The sequence below is a fragment of the Delphinapterus leucas genome, chromosome 2 (assembly GCF_059928025.1).
Source record: "Delphinapterus leucas isolate spDelLeu-1000000601 "Yukka" chromosome 2, BTC_Dleu_Yukka2, whole genome shotgun sequence".
NCBI lineage: Eukaryota > Metazoa > Chordata > Mammalia > Artiodactyla > Monodontidae > Delphinapterus > Delphinapterus leucas.
The window spans coordinates 97,384,728-97,407,953 of NC_143130.1; the positions used below are offsets into that span (position 1 = coordinate 97,384,728).

Sequence of the window (23,226 nt, forward strand, 5' to 3'; positions counted from 1 at the left end):
AATTATCTCATTTGATGTGATCTTCAAAGCCTGTGAGGACTTCCCTTGTGGTACAGTGGTTAAGAATCCTCCTACCAGTGCAGGGCATATGGGTTCGAGCCCGGTCCGGGAAGATCCCACATGCCACGGAGCAGCTAAGCCCGGGCACCACAACTACTGAGCTGGCGCTCTAGAGCCTGCTCGCCACAACTACTGAGGCTGCGTGCTGCAACTACTGAAGCCCACGCACCTAGAACCTGTGCTGTGCAGCAAGAGAAGCCACCGCGATGAGAAGCCCGCGCACTGCAACGAAGAGTAGCCCCCGCTCACCACAGCTAGAGAAAGGCCACATGCAGCAACAAAGACCCATCCCAGCCAAAAATAAATAAATAAATAAAATATTTAAAAAAAAAGAATACATAAGAATCTAGGGCTTCTCTGGTGGCGCAGTGGTTGAGAGTCCGCCTGCCGATGCAGGGGACACGGGTTCGTGCCCCGGTCCGGGAAGATCCCACATGCCGCGGAGCGGCTGGGCCCGTGAACCATGGCTGCTGAGCCTGCACATCCGGAGCCTATGCTCCGCAACGGGAGAGGCCACAACAATGTGAGGCCCGCATACCGCAAAAAAAAAAAAAAAGAATCTGTAACTTAAAAAAAAAAAAACACGAGTGTGGGGCTTCCCTGGTGGCGCAGTGGTTAAGAATCCGCCTGCCAATGCAGGGGACACGGGTTCCAGCCCTGGTCCGGGAAGATCCCACATGCTGTGGAGCAGCTAAGTCCATGTGCCACAACTACTGAGCCTGCGCTCTAGAGCCTGTGAGCCACAACTACTGACCCCGTGTGCCGCAACTACTGAGGCCCACACACCTAGAGCCCGTGCTCCGCAGCAATAGCAGCCACCGCAGTGAGAAGCCCACGCACCACAACAAAGAGTAGACTCCGCTCGCCGCAAATAGAGAAAGCCTGTGCGCAGCAACGAAGACCCAGCACAGCCAAAAATAAATTAATTAATTTAAAAAAAAACAAGAGTGTGAGGTATGCAAGGACTATTAGCTCCAGTTTATAGATGAGAAGACTGACACCGACAGAGTTTGATTTGCTCAGCATAAGGTGGCTAGTAAACGCAGAACGCCTGCCCAAACCTGCATTTTCTACTCCTATTTCAGAGCTGTTTTCCATGACTCACACCTCAGGAGCAATTAGGGTAACAAGATATGGGTCTGCGGGCCCCAGAAAGCCTTGTGTTCCCATCTGTGACACAGATAGAGATTTGACTCTGTGGGTAAAGCTGAACGACCTGGGTGAGCTCAAAGGGTATTAAGCCGACCCGGACAACTTGAGGAAGTGTGTTAAAATTTGTGTTAAAACTACCACAGTGGAGTTTTCATTTCAGCTAAGGTAGAATTCAAAATATTCTCCATTTGCATAGCTGCTTTCCCTATTTTTGCTGTTCCTGAATACTGTTATTTGGTTATTATTATTTTTCTTTAAATTGACTCACTTGTTTTTACTAATATAATTTGTTTATAAAGGAAACCAGTGTGTTAAGGGGAAAAAGGAATGAGATGTAGGGAGTACCAGGGCCCAGAGAGAAAGAGTTCTGCACCTGGGCAGAGGAGAGTGGCTTTGGGGGTAGGGACCCAGGTCTCCAGGGGTTAAGAGTGACAGCAGGCTGTGGGGAGAGGTGAGGGGCCGCCAGACCCAGGGTATCTGACAGATCTGAGGGGTGGGAATCTCCAACCTGATAGAAGAATGCAGGTGAGGATTTTGGAGTCTGAGCATGATGTAAGCCTGCTTAGGGTAAGGGTGGGAGGGAGAGGCGGGGCCTGAGAGAAGGGGGCATCGGAGGAGGAGGAGGGCTGTAGACTGTGCGCCCGGTGGATAGCTGGCTTGGGGAAGTGGGCTGAGAAGGAGGGCAGGGAAGGGGTTGAGGCCCAGGAAGGGATACTGGGAGTGCTAAAGGGGGACCCAGAGGTGAGAGCCCGAGGGGTACGAGGACCAGAAGAGTGACCTTAGGATGGGCTGGGGATCCAGATCCTTTAGGGTGCATAGGGGCAACATATGGGGAGAAGCAGCCCAGGCCCTGTGCATGGTCTCAGTTGGTTCAGGCTGCACAGGTCACTGTCCTGAGTCTGGACTGTGGGCCATGGTTAGCAGACTACAAGAGATGTTGGTGTGAGGTCCGGGTGTCCCCAGCATCTTGTTACCACCAGCAGGCCCACATTTTGGGAATGTTGAACTAAGGGTGCTGGTCTGAGGGGTGGCTGGCACCCTGCTTGCTCAGAGCCTTTGGAGCAGTCTGGTTTCCGCAGGAATTTGGGAATTTCTATGTAGTGCTGTTGCAGTGTGGACCACAGGCTGTAAGGAATGAAAGTGGCCAATCTTTTAGGCAGAGGGGACTTCCAGGTAAGTGCCTAGAGCTCTGTGGTTTACTTCCTGCCTATGACATCAGGCAGTCACATAGCCTCTGGTGTTGTGGCTAGTACAGGGTTGGGGAACTGTCTGCCTCCCCCAGGCTTAGGGAACTGTCTGCCTCCCCCAGGCTTAGGGAGAAATTACTGTCCAGGCCTAGATTACTGACTGTTCCCATTCCTGGAACTGGGCCTGTAATGGCTTCCTAGCTGATTCACTGGCATGGTTTGTTCATTCAGTACCTGTTGTCACATAGAGTGACCTCCCTGTGTGCCCTCTGTATCTGAGTCTGACTTACGAGTCTGGCTTTCGAGAACTGGGCTTAATTACTTGTACTGCTTACTTGGCTCCAAGTTTTATTATAAGAAAGGATAGCAGCCTTTTAAAAAATAATGATCTCTTCTATGTAGGGCACTTTTCTTTTAAGTTTAATGATGGCTATTTTATATTTATTGGACCCCTTAGTGCTTGGCTTTTTTGTGTGAGTCAGGAGTTCATTCCTTATAAGAGGTGAAACTGAAGGCAGGTGGATTGTCAGAGGCCCTGTTGTGTGCCTGGCGCCAAGCAGTGGAGATGGCGGGAGACCCAGCTCCATGCTCCTTTCCCTGCTCTGGGCTCAGGTTGCTGTGAGTGGCGAAATCAGTTATGGAGCCCCGGGAAGGGCTGAGTGGGTGGCTGCTAATTCATGACTCATTATTCCCCTCTGTGATGTGGGCTCTGGGGGGATAACATTTAGTTCCCACTGCAGTTCTCTTATCAGTCTGCTGTAGTGATTTCTTCCCTTTTCCAGGCTTAGTTTCTCAAAAGGAAGTGTTAGCAGGTAGAAGGGGAAATTATGAAATAGTGTGGGAAGGTCTCCTAGGGTTGGGATAGCACCCACTTCCTTCTGCTCTTCAATAGGCCTGAAGTAATTGACATAGTTGAGGCTTCCTAATTGTGTTTGGTTGAGAACAAATGGACATGTGCCCCTTTCATTCAATAGATATTTACTGTGTGCCTACTGAGTACCAGGTGCTGTCCAGTGCACAGTTCTGGCCCCTGGGGATAGGCAAAACTCCCTGCCCCCTAAAGCACATTCCCTTTATTCATAAGAACCCCCATAATTTCCTGTACCTGTATGCCCTCATTTGAGGCACAATCATAACCAGTTTATCTGTTTTTCCAGACCATACCAGAAAAGAAACAGCAGATAATAAGCACTTCCAGAGACAGGCTGGCATCTGGCACAGTCTAGTAGAGGCTGACTGGGGAGGAGATAGAGAAACTATAAAAAGAATAGAATTTAAGATCATTACCACCTAAGGAAGCGTAGGGAAAGCCTGACTCTGCCCTCAGTAGCATCTGAACATGTACTGTTCAGTAGTTTCTGTTCTGAATGATGATCCTGAGATATGGAAGACATTAAATTCAAGTAGTGTCCTAGGATGGGGAAAGGGAGTAATATTTTAGAAAGACATCAGGAGGAAGACCACACTTCTGCAAATTGGAGTTTAAAGTCCTCGTGGAGCTTATGTTCGTCTGAGATCTCTGTTATTCTGGGGCTGAGCCTTGGAGACAGCCTGGTCCTCTGAAAAACCATGGTCTGGGCAGGGGGCATTGGGTGAGAGGCCCCTCAACTGTCACCTAGCTCTTTTCTGTAAAGTCTCAGGAAATGCAAATGAATGTTTCCAAGTGCTAGGGAAACCTGGGGATTTAGGAGAAACCTATAGGTAAGGAAGGAAACTGCAAGTGTTAAGACAATTCAGTAGCTTTTGGCACCTTCCAGTGGCTACTTCAACCTTGCCTAGGTGTCCCAGCACTTGCAGACTCAGTTTCATAGAGGAGCTGCCAACCTGAATGCCTGGGATTAGATGGTCCTGTCTTTCTCTCACATCATTACATGTAGGATCCTACTGTTTCTTTGTTCTTCTGAAAGTTCCTCTTCCTTCCCAACTTATCATAGTTAAGAAAAATATTGTTGCATCTTTTTGCCCTGAATCCAGCCTCTTGAGCTGCTAGCTAATAAGGTAGAATATTTCGTAATAAACAATATCGACATGGAAGCTTTTCAAAGGCCTGCTGTAGGAGAGTTGTGTTTACATGATGAGAAATTCTTCAGGCACCAGTCACTCCAGGAGGGCTGGGCAAAGCTGGGAGTCTTATTTGTAACACAAAACACCAAACTCCAGGCCAACCGGTTCAAAGTCAGAACTGGCCTTCGAGGCTAAAACCTAGCAGTGGGCTTTGCCCAGGGCAGGCTTAGCAGCTAACCATAGTAATAACTAGTTAATCAGGACAGACATACTTGGCCAGCATTCTTAGGCCAGGTGGGTTTTGGTTCATGGCCACTCTGGAAGATCTCAGGCTACTTACCCGTACCCCCTACACTTTGAATGAAAGTAGTTCAGAGCCCCTGGGGGCTAACCAAGGATAGAATTTTAGAACTGCCCCCAGCAGACCTGAAACCAGCCTTGTTGTACACCTCAAGAATTCATACTGGACTCACCTGGGCCCATTGTGGACCCATGTCCATCCCTGGAGTTCCTGTTAGGTTGGCATTGTCCTGGGCTGGTGTCACAATTTACCTCCCTCTCAGGAGTGGATAAACAAGAGGTTTGGACCTTATATTGAGTGCCTGGTTTTTGTTAGGTACTTCACATGGGTTATTTTCTTTAATCCTCACAACAGCCCTATGTGTATGGGATACTTCCCACACTTCGTAGTTGAAGAACCTAAGGCTGAGTGAGATCCAGTAATTTGCCCAAGGTCACGCTAGTAGTATGTGGAAGATTCAAAATTTGAAAACACATGTTAGACTCCAGAGCCTTCTTTCTTTCCGTGAACCATGCTACTTCCTAGCTTAGAATAGTTGAAAGAAGCTCAACATCCCTGGTTTTTTGCTTTTTGTTTTTTTATTTTTAAAAATAAATTTATTATTTATTTTTGGCTGTGTTGGGTCTTTGTTGCTGCACACAGGCTTTCTTTAGTTGGCGCAAGCGGGGGCTACTCTTCGTTGTGGTGTACGGGCTCCTCATTTCTGTGGCACCTCTTGTTGCAGAGCACGGGCTCTAGGTGCTGGGGCTTCAGTAGTTGTGGCACACGGGCTTCAGTAGTTGTGGCTCATGGGCCCTAGAGCACAAGCTCAGTAGTTGTGGCGCACGAGCTTAGTTGCTCCACGGCATGTGGGATCTTCCCGGACCAGGACTCGAACCCATGTCCCCTGCATTGGCAGGCGGATTCTTAACCACTGCGCCACCAGGGAAGTCCCCTGTTTTTCTAGATATAATTGACATATAACATATTAGTTTCAGGTATACAACATAATGATTCGATATGTTTGATGTATATATTGTGAAATGATGAGCATAATAAGTCTAAGTAAATTACACCCATCACTGTACATAGTTAAAATTTGTTTTTTCTTGTGATAAGAACTTTTAAGATCTACTCTCTTAGTAACTTTCAAATAAACAGTACAGTATTAAGTGTAGTTGCCATGCTGTACATTACATCCCTATGGCTTATTTATTTTATAACTGGGAGTCTGTACATTTTGACATTTTGCTCCCCCCACCCTCCCCCAACTGCCTGCCTCTAGCAACCACCAATCTGTTCTCTGTATCTATGAGTTGTTTCTTGTTTGTTTGTTTTTTAGATTCCACATGTAAATAAGATCATAAGATATTTGTCTTTCTCTGACTCATTTCACTCAGCATAATGCCCTCAAGGTCCATCCATATTGTCTAAGGGAAAGATTTCCTTTTTTATGGCTGAATGAGTATATCTATCTATCTGTCTGTGTGTGTATGTGTGTGTGTGTGTATGTATATGTATAATCTCACATCTTCTTTATCCATTCACCCATCAGTAGACACTTAGGTTGTTTCCATGTCTTGGCTACTGTAAATAATGCTGCATTGAACATGGGGGTGCATTATATTTTCAAGTTAGTGTTTTCATTTCTTTTGGATAAATACCCAGAAGTGGAATTGCTGGATCATTTGGTAGTTCTGTTTTTTATTTTAAAATATTTATTTATTTATTTAGGCCATGCCGTGCGGCTTGTGGGATCTTAGTTCCATGACCAGGGATCCATCCAGGCCTTTGGCAGTGAAGGTTCAGAGTTCTAACCACTGGACTGTCAGGGAATTCCCAGTAGTTCTATTTTTAATTTTTTGAGGAATCTGTATACAGTTTTTCATAGTGGCTGCACTAATAGTGCACGTGAGCTCCCTGTTCTCCACATCCTTACCAACACTTATTCTTGTCTTTTTGGTAAGGTAGTATCTTGTTGTGATTTTGATTTGCATTTGCCTGATGGATAGTGATGTTGAGCACCTTTTCATGTACCTGTTGGCCATCTGTATATCTTCTTTGGAAAAATGTCTGTTCAGAACCTCTGCCCATTTATTAATCAGATTGGGTTTTTTGTTTGTTTGTAGGTTGTTTTTGGGGTTTTTTGTTTGTTTGTTTGCTATTGAATTGTATGAGTTCTTTATATATTTTGGATATTAACCCCTTATCAGATACATGATTTGCAAATATTTACTCCCATTCCATAGTTGCCTTTTCATTTTGTTGATGGTTTCCTTTGCTGTGCAGAAGCTTTTTAGTTTGATGTAGTCCCACTTGTTTATTTTTTGCATTTGTTGCTTTTGCTCTCAAATCCAAAAAAAAAAAATCATTGCCAGGACCAATGTTAAGGAGCTTACTCCCTATGTTTTCTTTTTGGAGTTTTATAATTTCAGGTCTTACATTCAAGTCTTTAATCCATTTTGAGTTAATTTTTGTGTATGGGTAAGATAGCAATCCAGTTTCATTCTTTTGCATGTGGCAAAATGCAAAATGGGGAATGCAATTTCCCCAACACCATTTTTTATTTTTTAAAATTTTATTGGGGAAAATTTTTTTATTGGAGTATAGCTGATTTACAATGTTGTGTTAGTTTCAGGTGTACAGCAGAGTGATTCAGTTATACATATACATATATTCATTCTTTTTCAGATTCTTTACCCGTGTAGGTTATTACAGAATACTGAGTAGAGTTCCCTGTGCTATACAGTAGTTTCTTGTTGGTTATCTGTTTTATATACAGCAGTGTGTGTATGTTAATCCCAAGCTCCTAATTTATCCCTCCCCTCCCCACAACACCATTTATTGAAGAGACTGTTCTTTTCCCATTGCATATTCTTGGCTTCTTTGTCCTTTCCCCATTACATAGTCTTGGCTCCTTTGTTGTAAATTAATTGACTGTATATGTGGGTTTATTTGTGGGCTGTTCTGTTCCATTGATCAAGGTGTCTGTTTCTATGCCAATACCGTACAGTTTTGATTACTGTAACTTTGTAAATAGTTTGAAATCAGGACATGTGATGCCTCTAGCTTTGTTCTTCTTTCTCAAGATTGCTTTGCCTTTTTGGGGTCTTTTGTGGGTCCATACAAATTTTAGGATTTTTTTTTTTTTCCTGTGAAAATGCCATTGGAATTTTGATAGGGATTGCACTGAATCCATAGATTGCTTTGGGTAGTAAAGACATTTAAACAATATTAATTCTTCCACACCATGAGCATGGAATATCTTTCCTCTTATTTGGTCTTCTTCAACTTCTTTAATCATCGTCTTTTTGTTTTCAGTGTACAGATCTTTCACCTCCTTGGCTAAATTTATTTTTAGGTATTTTATTCTTTTTGATGAAATTGTAAATGGGATTGTTTTCTTAATTTCTCTTTCTGATCATCCATTGTTAGTGCCTAGAAATGCAAGAGACTTTTGTGTATTGATTTTGTATCCTGCCACTTTACTGAATTCTTTTATTCTAACAGTTTTTTTGGTGGACTCTTTAGGGTTTTCTATATATATAATATGTCATCTGCAAATAATGACAGTTTTACTTCTTCCTTTTTGATTTGGATGCCTTTTATTTCTTTTCCTTGCCTAATTGCTCTGGCTAGGACTTCCAGTACTACGGTGAATGAAAGAGGGTAGAGTAGGCATCCTTGTCTTGTTCCTGATTCTTAGAGGCAAAGCTTTCAGCTTTTCACCATGGAGCATGATATTAGCTGTGGACTTGTCATATATGGCCTTTATTAAGTTGAAGTATATTCCCTCTATACCCACTTTGTTGAGAGTTTTTATAAATGGATGTTGAATTTTGTCAAATGCCTTTCTGCATCTCTTGAGATGATCATAAGATGTTTATCTTTCATTTTGTTAATATAGTGTTTCACATTAATTGATTTGTGGATGTTGAACTATCCTTGCATCCCTAGAATAAATCCCACTTGATCATTATGTATGATCCTTTAATGTACATATTATTGTTTAATTCTGTTTGCTAATATTTTGTTGACAATTTTTGCATCAGTGTTCATCATGGGTGTTGGCCTATAATTTTCTTTTCTTGTGGCATCCTTGTCTGGTTTTGGTATCAGGGCAATAATGCTGGCCTTGCAAAGATAGTTTGGAAATGTGTCCTCCTCTTCTATTCTTTGCAAGAGTGAGAAGGATTAGTATTAATTCTTCTTTATTTTTTTTTTAACTTTTAAAAATTTATTTAAACAAATTTTTTTTTAATTTTAGGCTGTGTTCGGTCTTCATTGCTGTGCGCGGGCTTTCTTTAGTTGTGGTGAGTGGGGGCTACTCTTCATTGCAGTGTGCGGGCTTCTCATTGAGGTAGCTTCTCTTGTGGAACATGGGCTCTAGGCACACAGGCTTCCGTAGTTGTGGCATACGGGCTCAGTAGTTGTGGCTCGCGGGCTCTAGAGTGCAGGCTCAGTAGTTGTGGTGCACGGGCTTAGCTGCTCTGCGGCATGTGGCATCTTCCTGGACCAGAGATTGAATCCATGTCCCCTGCATTGGCAGGCGGATTCTTAACCACTGCGTCACCAGGGAAGTCCCTAATTCTTCTTTAAATGTTTGGTAGAATTCACCAGTGAAGCTGTCTGGTCCTGAACTTTTGTTTATTAGGAGATTTTTATTTACTGATTCAACCTCCTTACTGGCAATTGGTCTGTTCAGATTTTATGTTTCTTCATTATTCAGTCTTGGTAGGTTGTATGTTTCTGTGAATTTATCCATTTCTTCTAGGTTGTCCAATTTTTTGGCATATAATTGTTCAGAGTAGTCTCATGATCCTTTGTATTTCTATGATATCAATTATAATGGCTCATCTTTCATTTCTGATTTTATTTATTTGAGTCCTCTCTTTTTTCTTGGGGAGTCTAGCTAAAAGTTCATCTGTCTTTTCAAAAAAAAAAGATCTTGCTTTCATTGATCTTTCTTTGAACCATTGGTTGTTTGGTAGCATGTTGTTTAATCTCCACATATTTGAATTTTCCAGTTCCCTTCTTGTAATTGATTTCTAGTTTCATGCCATTGTGGTCAGAAAAGATGCTCAGTATGATTTCAGTCTTCTTAAATTTATTGACTTGTTTTGTGGCCTAATATATGATCTGTCCTGAAGAATGTTCCATGTGTGCTTAAGAAGAATGTGTATTCTGTTGCTTTTTTTTTTTTCTTTTAATTTATTTATTTTATTTATTTATTTTTGACTGCATTGGGTCTTTGTTGCTGTGTGCAGGCTTCCTCTAGTTGCGGCGAGTGGGGGCTACTCTGTTGCGGTGCGTGGGCTTCTCATTGCAGTGACTTCTCTTGTTGCACAGCACGGGCTCTAGGCATGCAGGTTTCAGTAGTTGTAGCATGCAGGCTCAGTAGTTTTGGCTCACGCGCTCTAGAGTGCAGGCTCAGTAGTTGTGGCGCATGGGCTTATTTGCTCCGTGGCATGTGGGATCTTCCTGGACCAGGGTTCAATCCTGTGTCCCCTGCATTGACAGGTGGATTCTTAACCACTATGCCACCGGGGAAGCCCCTATTCTGTTGCTTTTAGGTGGAGTGTTATATATATGTCTGTTAAGTCCATCTGAACTAATGTGTTATTTAAGGCCGATGTTTCCTTATTGATATGCTGTCTGGATGATCTATCCATTGACAAAAGAGGGGTATTAAAATCCTCTACTATCATTGTATTGCTGTCTATGCTTCCCTTTAGGTCTGTTAATATTTGCTTTATATATTTCGGTGCTACTGTGTTGCGTGCATAAATATTTACAAATGTTATATCCTCTTGATGGGTTGACTCCTTTATCATTATGTAATGACCTTCTTTGTCTCTTATTACAGTCTTTGTCTTAAAGCCTATTTTGTCTGATATAAGTATAGCTGCCCCAGCTTTTTTTGGTTTTCATTTGCATGAAATATCTTTTTCCATCCCTTCACTTTCAGTCTGTGTGTGTCCTTACGTCTGAAGTGAGTCTCTTTTTTTTTTTTGCGGTACGCAGGCCTCTCACCGTTGTGGCCTCTCCTGCTGTGGAGTACAGGCTCCGGACGCGCAGGCTCAGTGGCCATGGCTCACAGGCCCAGCCGCTCCGCGGCATGTGGGATCCTCCCGGACCAGGGCATGAACCTGCATCCCCTGCATCGGCAGGCGGACTCCCAACCACTGCACCACCAGGGAAGCCCTTGAAGTGAGTCTCTTGTAGACAGCACATAGCGGGGTCTTGGGGTTTGTTTGTTTGTTTTTGGCTGCATCGGATCTTAGTTGTGGCATGCAGGATCTTCATTGAGGCATGGGGGATCTTTCGTTGCAGCGTGCAGCCTTTTTGTTGTGGTGCGTGGGCTTCTCTGTAGTTGTGGCATGTGGATTTTCTCTTTAGTTGTGGCGTGCAGGCTCCAGGGCAGGTGGGCTCTGTAGTTGTGGCATGTGGTTCCAGAGAGTGTGGGCTCTGTAGTGTGTGGCACGCAGGCTTTGGTTGAGGCGCGTAAGCTCAGTAGTTGTGGCACTCGGGCTTAGTTGCCCGGCAGCATGTGAGATCTTAGTTCCCTGACCAGGGATTGAACCTGCGTCCCCTGCATTGTAAGGCAGATTCTTTACCACTGGACCACCTGGAAAGTCCCAGCCACTCTGTCTTTTTTTTTTTTTTTTTTTTGTGATACCCGGGCCTCTCACTGTTGTGGCCTCTCCCGCCTCAGAGCACAGGCTCCAGACGCGCAGGCCCAGCGGCCATGGCTCACAGGCCCAGCCGCTCCACGGCATGCGGGATCCTCCCAGACCGGGGCACGAACCCGTGTCCCCTGCATCAGCAGGCAGACTCTCAACCACTGCGCCACCAGGGAAGCCCGGCAGGCAGATTCTTAACCACTGCGCCACCAGGGAAATCCCTCCTGTTTTTCTTCTTAATTAATTTTTATTGGAGTATAGTTGCTTTACAATGTTGTGTTAGTTTCTTGCTGAACAGCAAAGCTAATCAGTCATACATATACATATATCCACTCTCTTTTAGATTTCCTTCCCATTTAGGTCACCACAGAGCATTGAGTAGAGTTCCCTGTGCTACACAGTAGGTTCTCACTAGTTATTTGTTTTATACATAGTAGTGTATATATGTCAGTCTCAATCTCCCAATTTATCCCACCCTTCCTTTCCCCACTTGGTAACCATAAGTTTATTCCCTACATCTGTGACTCTATTTCTGCTTTGCAAATAAATTAATCTCTACCATTTTTCTAGATTACACATACAAGTGATATTATACGATATTTGTTTTTCTCCTTCTGACTTACTTCAGTATATACAACAATCTCTAGGTCCATCCACATCTCTGCAAATGGCACTATTTCATTCCTTTTATGGCTGAGTAATATTCCATTGTGTATATGTACCACATGTTCTTTAGCCGTTCCTCTGTCGATGCACATTTAGGTTGTTTGTGTGTCCTGGCTATTGTAAATAGTGCTGCAATGAACATTGGGGTGCATGCATCCTTTCGAATTATGGTTTTCTCTGGATATATGCCTAGGAGTGGGATTGCTGGGTCATATGGTAGCTCTATTTTTAGTTTTTTAAGGAGCCTCCATATTGTTCTCCATAGTGGTTGTACCAATTTACATTCTCACCAACAGTGTAGGAGGGTTCCCTTTTCTCCACACCCTCTCCAGCATTTATTGTTTGTAGATTTTTTTATGATGGCCATTTTGACCAATGTGAGGTGATACCTCATTGTAGTTTTGATTTGCATTTCTCTAATAACTAGTGATGCTGAGCATTTTTTCATGTGTTTTTTGGCTATCTGTATGTCTTCTTTGGAGAAATGTCTATTTAGGTCTTCTGCCTGTTTTTTGATTGGGTCATTTGTTTTTTTGATATTGAGCTGCATGAGCTGTTTGTGTATTTTGGAGATTAATCCCTTGTCAGTTGCTTCATTTGCAAATATTTTCTCCCATTCTGAGGGTTTTCTTTTCATTTTGTTTATTGTTTCCTTTGCTGTGCACATTCTTCTTGTTATTAACCATTTATATTCTATGAATTGTTTCTTCATGTTCTTTCTCTTTTCTTGTAGTTTGTCTTTTTCTTGCTTGTCTTTTCTGCATGATTTCTTTGCATAGTGAAGACTGTGTTGTGTGTCATATTTCATGCACATACTTCTCTCTGTTATCATATCCCTCATCTTTTAATTTTGTCTATGATTTTTTACTTAGAGAAATTAAAATTTTTTCATTTGTAAATCCATTCATTTTGTATAAGTATGCATGTGTGTGTGCATGCATGTGTGATTCCTTCCCTTGTTTTAATGCTTAGGAATTTCTTCCCCATCCTAAAAGCAGATTAAAAGTCCCATCATTTTCTTTCTTTACCATCATTTTCTTTCTTTAGGTTCTTTTAGTTTCTTTTTTTGTATTTAGTTTTTTTATCTATCTGGAATTATTTTGGTATATGGTTTGAGATGAAGAGCTAAAACCTTTTTTTTTTCACTCAGTGTATTGGATTTTAGTAATACTTTTTACTATACATTGAATTTTTACATTTATTACTATTTGTTTCTTGGCCATGCTTATATGTTCCATTAATCTTGCCTTTGTGCTTTACAATAAACTTTGATTAGGTCACAGAGAACTTTGAGGTTCAAGTTCTTTGGGCTTGGAGACCCCAAATGCCTCCTCAGTCATTCATCCTGGTTCATTACTTTTGAACTCAGAAGGCTCTCCACATCTCGCCCTGCTCATATGCACTGTGGGGCTTTCCCTTCTAATTGTTCTACTCTCTGTTTGATGAATTACACATACCTTATGAATCACATTAACTTTCTTGTACTTTCAGTATCATACCTGAGTTAACTTTAATCTTTTTCTCCTCTTCTCAGCCCAGTTTGCATTTCTTTGCCTACATGTATGCTCTCATTCCCTAGCATTTCTTCACCCCAAGTTTGTGTGTTAAAACTTGTTGGTATGAATTTATTCTTTTCCTGGTTTTCTTCTATTACTTTTCTTTGGTTGAATTTTTTTTTAATTAACCAAAATATTCTTTGACAAAAACATTATTTTTATTCCCATGTTTTATTGCAACCATGTCTCTCCTTTTTCATGTCTTTTTCTGTTCTCAGTACTTATTCCTCAGTAAAGGAAAACATATTTCTTCTCTAAGCTTGTCTGGGGCTTGAAGAGAAGTTGGGCTGTTCCACATCCTCTGTCTTGAATACCCTTTCTGGCCCTGCTTGGAGAACTGTTACTCACCTTTCAGATCCAGCTCAGATATTGCCTCCTCTGTGAGGCCCTCAGGGCTAAAATTAGCCATTCTTTTCTCTTTGTTTCCATTCTTAGGGCCCTCTCTTACAGGCATCTTACAACCTCAGTGTAATTCATTGTTTTCATAGCCATCTTCCTTGCTAAGCAGTGTCCTTCCTCTTCAGTGTCAGGGAAATTCCTGATTTTCCTCTGTATCCCCAGCTTCAGCTCAGCCCCTCCATATCCTAGCTGCTCCATGAGTGGACCTGGGAGGTAGGGTAGATTCAGTGCTGTACTGAAGGGCTGTAGGAGAGCTCCCCTCCTACCCTTAGACATTCCTCTCTAAAAATGAATACCAGCCTGACCTTGACTTTCTGGCCTCACCTCTCCCCCTACTCATGAGACTGGTAAATTTTTCCAATAGGTTCTTGAAACACAGAATGTTCAACCCCTTACACCTTTAAAGGGTGATTTGGAAATGGAGGCCCAGTCAGGCCTTGAGGGAATAGGGGTCCAGGATACATCAAGTTGATTGGGGCAGTTGTGTTTGGTTGTAGATGTGGGGAGTGTGGGAGGCTGGAGGGGTGGGGGTAAGTTGGGGGTCCACCCAGACAGGGAGTGAGGTGACCTAGGTCCAGTTGTACTATTGCTTCACATAAAGTTTGTTGAGACAGTTAAAGACATATGTCAAAGGAACACATTCTGGAAAGAGAATTGATAAGGAAGCAAATTAATATATGTAGAGTATTTCCCATTATTATATAATTAGTTTTTTGTTTGAACAGTTTTGTTTTCCTGTTTAAGTGAAAAAAAACCCAATCTTCTGATATAGAACATATAAAATGAATTATAAAACACAAAACAAGGGCTTCCCTGGTGGCGCAGTGGTTGAGAGTCCGCCTGCCGATGCAGGGGACCATGGGTTCGTGCCCCGGTCCGGGAAGATCCCACGTGCCACGGAGCGGCTGGGCCTGTGAGCCATCATGGCTGCTGAGCCTGCGTGTCCGGAGCCTGTGTTCCGCAACGGGAGAGGCCACAACAGTGAGAGGCCTGCATACAACAACAACAAAAAAACACAAAACAATATTTAATATTCCTTTAGAATAAAAATCTGTAAAGTATTCTTTAAAAAAAGAAAAGAAAATGAAGAATGTACTACTACCCCGCACCCCCATGCTTCTTTTATTTTTCTTTCGTGCTATTCCTTCTTAGCTCCTCTCTCGCTTTTACTGTCCCTCTTAGATTTACAAAAAAGAACATGTAACTCTTTAATAAGAGCCCCATGATATAAAAGAAACCATCTCCCACAAAATCCTCCAGTATCAGTAGTGCACGCCTGCTAATCCTGGTCCTGAGGAAGCTCATTCCGAGGGCGGTGTTACAAATTGAGGCAATATACACCCTCTTCTCCCTTCCTCTTCCTCTCAACCAGTTCAGGGAAAGGGCCTGGGATCAGAGAGAGAGAGGTGGGGGTGGAGAGGCAGAAACAAGACCCCAAAGACCCCAGATCATTTGTTGGAATGATCAAGGGGGAAGGTTTAGAAGGACACCCACCATCCAGTTAACACTGGAACCTTGGAGAGAGGGCTGGGGAAATGGGGAAAGAACATTAGCTTTTTAGCTCTCTCTTTGTATATTTTTTGTATTGTTTTACTTCTTGAAAAAACAAATAAAGGACCCTTAAATATAAAGAATATACAATAAAGGCTTGGTTTAAAATAAAAAGAAATAAGGCCCTGGGCATAATGGAGAAAGGAAAAGAAAGAGTAAAAGGGAGAAAAGATGAATGATAAGGTGCCTAAAGAGTAAAGATGGGGCTTCTCTGGTGGCACAGTGGTTGAGAGTCTGCCTGCCGATGCAGGGGACCATGGGTTTGTGCCCTGGTCCGGGAAGATCCCGCATGCCGCGGAGCAGCTGGGCCCGTGAGCCATGGCCGCTGAGCCTGTGCGTCCGGAGCCTGTGCTCCGCAACGGGAGAGGCCACAACAGTGAGGCCCGCGTACCGCAAAAAAAAAAAAAAAAAAAGAGTAAAGATGACATTCCAAGTGTGAGACTATATATAAAACTATCACCTCCCCTTCCCTTATTATTATTTCTTAATAGTGAAAAAAGCTAGATTTTGTTATTGTTGTCATTTCTTTTTAATGGTGAAGACCTCAGTTGGGGTGGGAGGTGAACATAGGCGGGCAGTTGGGAAGGTTGGGGAGCAGGGAAGCACATCTACACCCTCTCTGCTCAAAGCCTGTCCTGGGAGTGGTTCCTGCTTCCTCAGGCTCAGCCAGGAGAGCTAGATGGGCTTGGTTGCCCTGCCAGGTGAAGGTGTGTTTCTAGGCGGGGCCCAGCAGGTGGCAGCACACCCCAGAGGCCCTGGGCTAGGTGGCTCCTGGCCCTCCTTAGCTCTGGAGGTGGGAGTAGAGTTAGGCACCTGCCCGCAGGCCCTCCCCTGGGGGTGCTGGCTGCTTGCCTCCGAAGCCCCTTATTTAGCACACTTTGGATAGAAGTGTTTATTGGTTCCCTCTGGGAAGCCTGGGAAGCCAGTCTTCTTAGCTACTGGTAGAGGTTCTGGTCTAGAGGCTCCTCCTCCCAGGAGGTTTGAGCAGTAGGTAAGGTGTGCAGGCAGAACTGAGAGCAAGGCCTCAGGAAGCAGAGGGTAGCTTCTGGGATTTTGTGCTCTGCCTTCCCTTATGTGTGTGGAATATATAAAAGAGAATGTTGGTGGCTATGTTTGCTTATTTTTGCTAATTTTTACTAATTTTTACTAATATAAGAAATAAAACATTTTCTTTTTAATACAGAGAGGTGCAAAGATAAAAACTAAAAAAGGACCATAGCCTTGCCACCAGGATAACCCCTGTTATCAATAAAAAAGATAATAAGTAAGACATGTTTAAGGTTTGAAAATTTGAACTACAGAAAAGTATAAAATGAGAAGTAAATGTTTCCTTCCCTTCCACTTTCAGCTTCTTTCCAAAGGAAACCACAAGTTTATGATTGCTTTGAGGAAAGAAGAGAAAACAAGGGCTGTGCACATGCCCGAGTGTCTCTAACTATTTACATTTCTTTTATTTTCTTATTTTCAACCCCAAAATGATCATTGTATATACTAAGCCTTGTTTTTTTCATGCACCATACCTTGAAGATATTTCTTTCTTTTTCTTAAGTTGAGGTATAATTGGCACATTTTGTACAACATAATGCTTTGCTATTTGTTACCATACATTGTTATGATTTTTTTTTCTTGTGATGAGGACTTGAAGATCTTTCTAGAAAGCACATACAGACTTCAGTCTATGGTAATTTTTTTAATGGGTCTCCATTGTTGGAGATTTTGGTTGGCTCCACTTAGGGACTAATATAAACTATGTTTTAGTGGACATCCTTGCATATTTATTTTGGCATGCTTCTACGAGTCCAAATTCCAGAGTAAGTCAAAGGGAAAGTACATTTTAAATTTTTTTGTTTTATGTTACAAGACAGCAATCTTTTATTGAAACAGTTTTGTCTAAAACTATGCATGGAGAGATTAATCTCTTGTTCATAAATTAGGATAAGTCTAACATCACTATTCCAAGCCAGTATTATTTACAAAAAAGAACCTTTGCTTTATCGCCAGGTTCACAGGACTAAATATGAAACCAACTTCAGTCTAGCTTTTAAAATCTTCCTGCCATCAAATGCCCAGCAAACCTTATTAGGGTAGGGGGCAGCCTTTTGATGGCAACATTCATCATTTACCAGGAATGCAGAACCACAACTGAGCAACAACAACAAAAGATTAAATCATTCCAAACAATTCCTATTTGCTCTCCAGAAGAACGCTTTGTCTAATTCTCCCCTTCTATACAGACAGGTGGGAGAGGAACCCCACAGAGAATCATAATGTTAATTAAATTAAACTCTTCAAAAAGTGAACAAGATCATTTAGTGTATATATGGATGAATTGCAGTCGATGACACTAGCAGATAATAAACTTAAACCCAGATTAACACACACCCCAACAGCTGACCAGCTCAAATAGTTACTTCTCATTTAATCTGGATCACCTGTGCAATTTTTTATTCTCTAGTTAAATACATTGCCAAAACCTTTCAAAGCATATAGGGGGCAGGCTTCTTAGAAATTCAAACAAATATTAAATAATAAAAATTGCTGGCTTATTACACAGTTTCTGACAGACTCCAGTATGCTGGGTGACAGAAAGTAATTCTATCTCTCTGCTAGTAAAAAGGTAAATCTTGTATGTACATAGAAAGACAATATTACAAGACTATAGTGTTACCTACCAAAACAAGAATATCTAGAATGTAATTTTCAGTAAACACTTGGGATGAAGGGCAATCAAAATATAAGAGAAAGCAAAATCCACATAAATCAATTCTTAATTTGAGAAATCAATAAAATGTATACATAAATTGATAAATACTGTCTCCACAGGTCACGAATTCCAAGGACTAGTTAGTAGTTAGTTTCTAACTAAATTATTACAGGACATTCTGGTGTATTCTGTCTTCTTGTGATCAGTTTGTTCTGGCAAGACTCCAGCAAGCACTTGCCCTTGAAAACAGCTCAGCAGGAGAAGGCTCGGAGGCAATCACTTCATTTATTAACTAGCCACAAAATAAGTCCCAAGATTACAATAATCACTGACAGGACAAGCACCAGGATACAGATCTTCTTGCGAGATTTTTTCTGATAGTAAGCAGCTCGCTGTAACTGATCAGTGGCTCTTTCTACATGCACCTCTGAGCTTTCCACATTGGCTTCTATGCTGTCAATGAGATCACCTTGGTCATGGATCATCATTGCCAAATCTTTAAATATCTGATTGACATCCAAAATATCAGCCTCCAGCTGCTGAATTGCCGTTTCCCTCTCTTTAATAAGTTCCAAATCCTGTTCAGTGATGGCCACCTCATCCTCCTGGCTCTGCATCTGGTTCCACTCCTCATGGCTGTCACATGAGACGAGTTGCTCCTCTCTTTGCCTCTCCTCCACAGAAAGACGAGATCCAGCTCTTGCTCTGGCAATACTCTCCTTTTCCTTTTCAGATACCCTTCTCTGCACAGCCTGGAAATTGTTTAAGGCTGCAGAGAAGTCATTCATGAGACGTTCCTTCTGAAGTTTCTGCTGGCGCTGTTCTGAAGTAGATAAAGGAAGGGGCAAGGACCCTAATTCCTTCAGTAATTCATTTGTTTCCTTGGCAAGCTGATTTGTAGAGTGCTGTAACTGTTGCAGATTTTCCTGTAGCTTGCTTGAATCTTGCTTAGTTCTTAGTTGGCTCATCAAATTCTTTATCTGAGCAGCTTACAAAAACATAGATGTGTTAATAGCCTCTAAGTCTGTTAAGAAACAATAATTAAGCAAAATCTTCCAGGTGATTGCTGAGTGACTCTTCTCCTAAGTAGAAACTGAACAACTTAGTCCTTAGCAGCATGTACAAGTTATTTCTCTGGCTTCGCTGATCCGCTGGATGTTGCCGCTGCACTTCTGGATGATGCTGTTGAAGTCCTGGAGCGGGGTCCCCGAGGCCCCCGGGTTCCGGTACATATCTAAGGGACCGTAGGACATGACGAGGAGCCGAGACCGACCACATTTTAAATTTTGATGGCTATATTTCCCTCCAGGGCAAAAGGTTGCCCTGGTTTACATTACATTACACCATGAGTGTGTGAGAGTGCCTGTTTCCGGGTGGCTATAGGGATATCTGCCCCCCGCCAGGAGCCCTCTGACATCCACAGTGGTAAGACTGGGTGCTCAGCGGAAGCAGGCCCAGCCCCTCTGCTGCAGGGCAGTGGTCAGCTCCCTCCACGGCCTTTGCCCCCACTGCAGGTCTCCTCTGTGGTTGTGAGGTGACGGTTTCAGTGTGGCAGCCTTTCTTTTAGCGATGGAGAGCACTCCCTGGATTTCCCTTATCACTTTAACAATGTTTTCCTTTCCGTCCTGGGGTGAGAGAGTAAATAACCAAATCTTGACTCTTCCAGATAAAGAAGGCATATAGGCAGAAGGCCCTCTCCTGCCACCCAGACAAAAATCCGGATAATCCCAGAGCAGGTGAGCCTCTCCTAGGCATGGGGAGAAGGAGGCCAACCCACCTGGGTGTGGTGTGAGTGCCGTGGGAGGCCAACGCACACAGCCTGGCTTTGGGCGCTGGGCCCCAAGGCTGCACTTCGCATGTTAGGAGCATCTGGTCGATTGCTGATGCACTCACCCTTCCTTGCTAGTCCATCATCTGCTGATGTCTGCTTTTCTAGCAGCCTGTGGCTTCTTTGAGGTGCTCTCTGGAGCGAGTACACCATCATCAAGTCTAACTTTACTTTTCTCCTCTCTCTTTTTTGATCCCTATGTTTAGCTGAACTCTTCCATCAGCTTTCTCAGGCCTTGGAGGTACTGACCGATGCTGCCGCCAGGGTAAGCTCATCCTTCTCTATCTAAATTACTCCACATTTATAGACCACTGTGTGCTTCATCCTCTATACTTGGCCATGCATCACAGTCCTTGCTGTCCTAGCCTGGAGACCCTGTCACCAGACTGCCTCCTGATGGCTCTAGGGCTAGCGGCAGGGCCGGGGAGGTGGCTGGGCTCTGTGTGTGTTCCCTGGCTGACTGCTCCTCTGTGTTCCTTTCTTCTGCCAGGCTGCATATGACAAGGTCAGGAAAGCCAAGAAGCAGGCAGCAGAGAGGACCCAGAAACTTGATGAGAGAAGGAAGAAAGTGAAGCTTGGTAGGTGACATCGTGGTGCTGGTAGCCTGCAGTTTCCCTGGACCGCTTTCCTGCAGCTCCCCCACCTTTCCTCCTGCAGCTTCAGTTCCAGCAACTCAGAGCTTGGCGGCCCCGGCTCTGGGCAGAACCCTGTTCTCAGGGGTGGCTCCTAAAGGACAGTCATAGGAATAATAACAGTGACTAGGTGTGCTATTAGCTAAGTGCTGTGACAGATGTTTTAGTGCCTCCTTTAATTATTACAACTATCCAAGGAGCTGGGTGTTATGAAACCCACTTTTTATAGACAAAAGAGGCTAAGGCACCAAAAGGATAAGAACTTGCTGGAGCCAGGATTTGAACCCACACAGCATGAGTACCGTCAGCGTTCTTGTTGGCCACGCCGTCCTGGATCTTCTTCATTCGTCCCAGCTCTGCACAGAGCTTTCACTCCGTGAAATCCTCTCAGAAGAATCCAAAGAGATCCAGGCGTTTGTCTTTTAAGAAACAGCTTTATTGACATATATTTTGTATATCATATCGTCCACCCATTTCAAGTGAACAATTCAGTGATTTTTAGTAAATTTACCAAATGGTGCAACTATGACTCTAAATCAATTTTAGAACATTTTCATCACCCCCATAAGATTGGTCCAAGCATGCTTTACTCGATTTTTCTCCCCTTCCTCTTGCCTGCTTCACATCCATATATTTATTATGTACATATACCATCCCAGTACATCCATCAAAAACAAACAAACCTGAAGAGTTTAGGTAAATAAAGTGAACAGAAAACAAAGTGGTGTGTCCCAGACCTGAAAGAAGCATTTGTCACAGCAGCTGGCCTGGGACAGGGCCACAAGCAGGTTTCTCTTGGAAGGTGGGAAGGCTCCAGGACCTGGGGTGATGTCCTTGCATGGTGGCTGCCATCCCTGTAGGAGCCGTTGTAGCCGGGTCCACAGTGAGGCTTGGTAAATGTGAGTTGAGGGGGGAGGTAGAAGATTCCACTGTGAGACTTCCCTGGTGGCGCGGTGGTTAAGAATCCGTCTGCCAATGCAGGGGACACGGGTTCAATCCCTAGTGCACATGCCGTGGAGCAACAAAGCCCGTGCGTCACAACTACTGAGCCTGCGCTCTAGAGCCCGCAAGCCACAACTACTGAAGCCCACACGCCTAGAGCCCGTGCTCCGCAACATGAGAAGCCACCGCAATGAGAAGCCCGCGCACTGCAACGAAGAGTAGCCCCTGCTCGCCACAACTAGAGAAAGCCTGCGCGCAGCAATGAAGACCCAATGCAGCCAAAAAAAAAAAAGAAGATTCTGTGGGAACTCAAGCTCAGTGGTGGGAAGAGCATCAAAGCCATGGCAAGGTCACAGGTCAGGCTGTGGTGCCAAACCACAGGAACAGAGGCCAGGAGCTCCACCCACTGGCAGCCCTGACCCGTGGCCCTGGGCTGCTGACATAAGCACCCACCCACACCTTGTTCACTGTTTGGAGAACCAGCTTGGTCAGCGTGAGCTGCTTTAACTTTTCCAGACCCCAGCCACTCAGCTGGATCCTATTCTCTTCCTTGTTAGGACTTTTCTCAATGGAAATTAATTTGGGAGCACATGGGGATTGAGGGAGGGGCCAGAGTTACTGTATAGGTTCATGCTGTGTGAGACTTTGGGGAAGCAGCCAGAGCCTGGTAGGCTGGGGCCATGTAGAAACTGCTTAGACCAGACATTGGGTCATTCAACCCTTGTTCGTAGACCTGGAGGCCCGGGAGCGGCAGGCCCAGGCCCACGGCAGCGACGAGGAGGAGGAGGAGGAGAGCCGGAGCACTGGAACACTAGAGCAAGAGGTGAGCGTCCAGGCACTGCAGCCATCTGAGGGGGAGGAGGCTGGTGGAGCAAAGGGGTTGCTGTGGCTGGAGAGGGCATGCCATTTCCACTTTCTTCTGTGGGATCTGGGTGATCTGTCCCACCTGCAGGTTGCTGAGCCTAGCTTGCAGGTGGAATGTCCCAGGGACCTTTGCAAGGTGAGCCAACCTGGAACTGGATCTGCACAGAACTGTCACCCTCCCCAACTCCCACTCTACAGATCAAACGCCTGCGAGAAGAGGGTTCCCGGCAGCTGGAGGAGCAGCAGAGGGTGATCCAGGAGCAGATACGCCAGGAACGGGAACAGAGGTTGAGAGGTGAGAGTCCGTCCCCCAAACCTGCTTCCCACTCTGAGGCAGCTCTTGATGCCCAGAGTGGCCACAGTGGCTGCTCAGGGAAGTTGTTCTGGAAGCTTCCACCTGCTGGAACCCCCTGGGCACCCCACTTGGACACATGCCACCTGTCTCTTCTTACCAGTTCTCTGAGGCCTATTGGATTTTCACTCTACCTGCGATCTCCTGGCCCCATTTATCTTAGTCCCAAGCAGAGCTGGCTCTATTTTGGAGCAGATCACCAGGGCGGGGCAGGGAAGGCTCTGGGGTACTTTGTTTCAGTAGAATTGTGTGGTCTATACCTCTACCTTCTGCCCCCCGTAGGTGTTCATAGCCCTTCGTTGGCAGAGTGCTGACCATGGCCTTCAGCAGGCAGCTGGGCAGCTGTCCCAAGGTGACAGCTCCTCA

General features: G+C 44.1%; 3 protein-coding genes across 6 annotated transcripts in view; 1 reads left to right on the forward strand and 2 right to left on the reverse strand.

Annotated features, from left to right (window-relative positions):
• The window catches only part of DNAJC17 (DnaJ heat shock protein family (Hsp40) member C17), a 39,533-nt gene that overhangs the window by 9,128 nt on the left and 7,179 nt on the right, over positions 1-23,226 (forward strand). For all 3 annotated transcript variants that reach the window (XR_016392117.1, XM_089907348.1, XM_022587442.2), the window contains exons 2-6: positions 19,909-19,978; positions 20,277-20,335; positions 20,561-20,648; positions 22,376-22,467; positions 22,707-22,803. Coding sequence is in view for 2 of the 3 variants with exons in the window: in XM_089907348.1 (XP_089763474.1) it covers positions 19,909-19,978; positions 20,277-20,335; positions 20,561-20,648; positions 22,376-22,467; positions 22,707-22,803 (406 nt within the window). In the remaining variant the exon portion in view is untranslated. The remainder of the gene's footprint in view (positions 1-19,908; positions 19,979-20,276; positions 20,336-20,560; positions 20,649-22,375; positions 22,468-22,706; positions 22,804-23,226) is intronic.
• Positions 1-23,226, reverse strand: part of C2H15orf62 (chromosome 2 C15orf62 homolog) — a 27,905-nt gene continuing 4,679 nt past the window's right edge. The window contains exons 2-3 of one of the 2 annotated variants that reach the window (XM_089907349.1): positions 21,440-21,671; positions 1-14,977 (exon numbers count right to left, since the gene is read on the reverse strand). In XM_089907349.1, coding sequence (XP_089763475.1) covers positions 14,602-14,977; positions 21,440-21,671 — 608 coding nt within the window. In that variant the 3' untranslated portion in view covers positions 1-14,601. Of the gene's footprint in view, positions 14,978-20,997; positions 21,122-21,439; positions 21,672-23,226 lie in introns of those variants that run through there. The other variant, XM_089907350.1, reaches the window with a different exon arrangement.
• LOC111181737 (syntaxin-12-like) lies at positions 16,036-19,496 on the reverse strand. Its single transcript, XM_089907353.1, is given in 2 exon segments — positions 16,036-19,230; positions 19,318-19,496. Coding segments are annotated over 2 exon segments (885 nt in total). The 5' UTR covers position 19,496; the 3' UTR covers positions 16,036-18,523.